The sequence below is a fragment of the Medicago sativa genome, chromosome 1, assembly GCF_051527215.1.
Source record: "Medicago sativa cultivar Bolivia chromosome 1, Bolivia_mono, whole genome shotgun sequence".
Classification (NCBI taxonomy): Eukaryota; Viridiplantae; Streptophyta; class Magnoliopsida; order Fabales; family Fabaceae; genus Medicago; species Medicago sativa.
This window is the reverse complement of record NC_140749.1, coordinates 77,697,755-77,702,078: the sequence shown is the minus strand read 5'-3', so window position 1 is coordinate 77,702,078 and position 4,324 is coordinate 77,697,755. Positions and strand designations below refer to the sequence as shown.

General features: G+C 33.3%; 1 protein-coding gene across 1 annotated transcript; it reads right to left on the bottom strand.

The window, feature by feature from the left end:
* Positions 1-429: 429 nt before the first annotated feature.
* Positions 430-3,103, bottom strand: LOC146957685 (gibberellin receptor GID1B-like). The gene is made up of 3 exons (XM_085738159.1): positions 2,791-3,103; positions 2,606-2,675; positions 430-1,887 (listed from the first exon to the last, which is right to left on the bottom strand). Exons 1-3 carry the CDS (start codon positions 2,805-2,807, stop codon positions 892-894), a joined length of 1,083 nt encoding a protein of 360 aa, XP_085594285.1. The 5' UTR covers positions 2,808-3,103; the 3' UTR covers positions 430-891.
* Positions 3,104-4,324: the final 1,221 nt, after the last annotated feature.

The window sequence follows — 4,324 nt, the reverse complement described above, 5'->3', positions numbered from 1 at the left end:
TATATTACATGTTCCATTATTCCTTTCTAAAAGATAACTAAAGATCACACATGACAAGAAAACGCATCCCTTTTCCACATTGGACATTTTATGTCACCCTTTTCAAGTGAATCTTATGTTTGAACCTGTGTCTGAGATTTAAAAGAGTGGATGAAAAACCATAGAATAATTCAAATTCATATGCAAGCTTCACTATTTTAACCAGTGTTACTGTTTTATCTTATATATACTACACTTGGTCATGATTTCAATGCTATATACTCCAAGCTTATTGAAACAGACCAAGTGAATAACAAAAAGGTGTAAAGGGTAAGATATTTTCCAACATTTTACTAACTTGAATGCATAAACAAAACCAAATATATATATAACTTCTGTGTCAAGAAATTGAAAAAACGTAATACAACATTAGCATTTTGGACAAAAATATAACTAAAAACCAACCAAACAAGATATTTATATTACTATATAACATACAAAGTTCATAATAGGATGGGCTATACTCAAAAGTCCCCACTCTATATAATAGTTATACAACATAAAAGACACTCACATAATCAAATTGATCATCAACCAAGCCCTATCTTGTATCTCCCCTCGTGCTTTCGAGGTCGAACAAGTGGAATGGGGAAAGCCTTGTAAACGGTGGCGCAGCCAAACCCTACCTCAGACGCCTAAAACTGATGCTACCCTTCAAAAGATATAGGCATACAACAGGAAGTAGTGGTTCACACCGGTTACAGAAAGCTCAGATTTACCACCATAGATGTTAAAACAGAAAGTAATGCTACATAATAATATTGTAACTACACACCGCCACTATAAAGTAGGGACATAAAAAATACAAGTCAGGCTTTTAGTCATGTATGGTTAAGTGGTAGTAGCAGTATATCAGCAGTTAGGATGCACAAAGGCGTTTATCTCATTCATGAGGCAATAGAAATGATCATTATTAGGAAGGAAGTAGAAACCAATAGTGGCTTCCTTTAGGTAAAGAAGTTTGACATCTTGGTTAGATTTCTGGAGACCTTCCACATATTCCAATTGCCAATCTTGTAGAAGATCCAAACCAGCCACACAAACAAGGCTTTTAGGGAACTTGAGTCCTACAAGGCTTTTACCTTTAGGACCAAATGGATTACAAGCAGGATGATCTCTATCTTCCCCTTCAGGTAGAAAAGCTCGCCAATACCAATCACGATCTTGCAACCTCACAAAATACTTTCCATCCAGTTTCTTCTCCGATTCTGTTCGCTTCTCCCCACCAAAGAGTGGATGGAGAAGAATGTTACCTAGTACCTCAACATCTTCCTCGGCAGCTCTCACCGCAACGTGATGAGCAATGTTGCCTCCGGAACTATCACCAGCCATGTAAGCATAAACCTTGGAGTCCTTTCCACTTTGAAGCCATGTCCTTGATTTGACCCAATTTAGAGCATTCCAACCATCTTCGTAAGCACACGGATACCGATGCTCGGGTGATCTCCTGTAGTTTACAGAAACAATAACAGCCTTACACATGCTCACAAGGCGACGGCAGAAAGTGTCATAGATAGCACTATTAGCCGAGGAATGAGAGAAACTTCCACCATGGAAGAAGATTATGACAGGGACAATCTCTGTTGTGCTCAAGGGCTTTTCTAGCTCTATAATTCCCCAAGTAGTAACATTCTCTGGAGCAGGTTGATAAACCCTATTGAAAAGTCCTGAATTTCTATCGACATGATCGAAAGAGAATACTCCATCTACAGGAATTGTATTGGCTGGGACCTTGCGGTCAAGAAACTCAGCTAACTCTCTATTGAATGTTCCATCGGCGCGTCTTAGTAGATTGTAAGCAAGCTTGAAATTGGAGATAAGCACCCAAGTATTGAGAGGAACAACACTCTACAAAGATTGTAACATGTTATTAGAACCCTGTCCATATCAACTATGCATTTCATTTGGCACAACAGTACTTAACAAGAAAGAAAAAATATTCTCTAATCAAAGCTTATGGATATGAACTATGTTATTAGAACCTTATCCATATGAATTATGCACTTCATTTGACACTATAGTACTAATACTTCAAAAGAAGAATAAAATCATCTAATCAAAGCTCATCCCTTTAGAAAAGCAAGAAATTATTGAAAAGAAGGATCATAAAAAGGAAGTATAGGCGTGAAAGAACCTCACAAATCTTTGAGAAAGGTGGGCAATTTTTCAACTTTGGAGAGTAAACCAAACAGAAATTTACCAACTTACCAGAACAAGTAAACCAAGAGGCCTACATGTAAGAAAAAATAGAAAGTACAAAACAAAAAATTGAAACAAACCCCAAAAACTACATAGGGACCATCATTATCAACAAAACCCAGAAAAGGATAACAAAAACAAAGAAACAACACTCTCTTTAACTCAAAGATGTTCCCAACAAATATGCAATCCTTCGCAATCGATGTTAAAGATTCAAACTTTTCCCCTTCAACGCCAAAACCCAACATCAAAAACACACAAAAAAAACTTCTAGAAACAAATTAAAGAAGGAATACATAAAATAAACAATGCTATAATCAAATAAAGTAAGAAGAAAAAGACCAAAAAAAACTAAGAAAGTTGTTACCTTAGATTCATTAAGGTTGACTTCATTACTTCCAGCCATGTTTATGTCTATGTTGTTAGTTTTCTTCGCTCTAAATATGAATATGAATGAATATATCTATAAGATAAGAGTGTGATTGAAAAACAAAATCAAAAGAAACACGCTTAAAAAGTAACAGTGATCCTCACAAACACAAAATAACCGACCTTTTATGCCGCCTCATAATAATAATAATAATAGTAATATTAATTAATAAACTAATTAAGGATTATAAAAGTAGAAAGAAATGATGGGTAAGGTTGATTTGTCGGTTTAATGTGAAGAGTGAAGAAAGAAATGAAAAGTTGTATGTAGAAAACTGAAAGAGATCACGAATCACATTCATTCATTCATTCAATGAGATAGTATATTATATGATATGATGATGAGGTATGAATGAGAAATGAGGAAGATAAGAAAGAGTGATGAAGAGGAGAGAGAAAGTGAGACAGGTGTAGAGAGAGAGAGAGAGTCAAACACAAAGGAACGACGGAGCGAGGGAGAGAGATGTAAACGGAGACAAGAGAGACGACAAAGCTGGCGGCCGAATTAAACTGTTCATCTTGGGTCCCACTTTTATCTTTTCCTATATTAAATATGGGAAATGTTAACTTGTGCCCTGAGGGCACAAGTTAATGATTCAAAATAGAAATATTCTAATGTAATTACTGCATTTGACTTTAACTTTTCAATAATTGAATGCACAAAATTTAAGAAAATGTTTCCATTTTTGGATTGCTTAACATGTGTCCTAAGGGCACAAGTTAACATGACCCATTAAATATTTGTCATTGCGATTTTTCTTTATCGATATCATTTGCGTGTAACTGCAAAGATTAATTTGTCTATAAATAAAAAAACAAACACTCGAAATATTTAACATTTTGCATTCTCAAACTTGGATTTGAACGGAGACATGTGGTTAAGGTGGAGTAAACTCACTTAAATTAATATGATGGTATTAGTTTAAGACTTGATAGTGTATTCATCTTCAGGTTTTTGTTTGATTCTCTCCGATGTTTGAGCTAATTTAGTTTCTTAAAAGAAATTGAAAGAAACAATTTATCGTCTATTGTCGTGACCAAATTATTATACTTATATTATTTATTATTGAGAAATGTTATCAACACACTTTTTAACACACTATTTTTGATTGGTTAAAATTCACATGGATCCGCCAAATTTATATGAGATTCATGTGAATTTTAACCGATCAAAGAAATTGTGTTAAAAAATGTGTGTTCAAATGTGTCGCTAGCATTCCTCTTTATTATTTATAGCTATGAATAAATGAATTAAGATATTTATTTTATAGTTTTTTTGACAAAAAATAATGGGTTAAATATGTTTTTGGTCCCTGTAAATATACCAACTTTTCGTTTTAGTCCCTCTAAAATTTTCCTTCAACTTTTAGTCCTCAAAAAAATTTCCATCTTCACTTTTGGTCCCTCTTTTAAAGTAAACTCATATGTAGAATTCATATTTTTGAATAAAATTTTGTAGAAAAAAAATAGAATCTCTCCAAAAAAAAAATAGAATCTTTTACTAAAACTTGAATTAAATATGAATTTTTACATGTTTGGTGGTAAATAATCATATTTAATTTATGTTTTGTTAAGAAAATCTAATTTTTTTTGGAGTGATTTTTACAATATTCTACACATTTCTGAAAACTTTTATTAAAAAATACAAAAATTTACT

What these genes read in the sequence shown, in the direction of transcription:
- LOC146957685 (XM_085738159.1), bottom strand. An exon ending in TCAACCTTAATGAATCTAAG is followed by an intron (nt 1,888 to 2,605) that starts GTAACAACTTTC and finishes CAATCTTTGTAG; the next exon opens with AGTGTTGTTCCTCTCAATAC.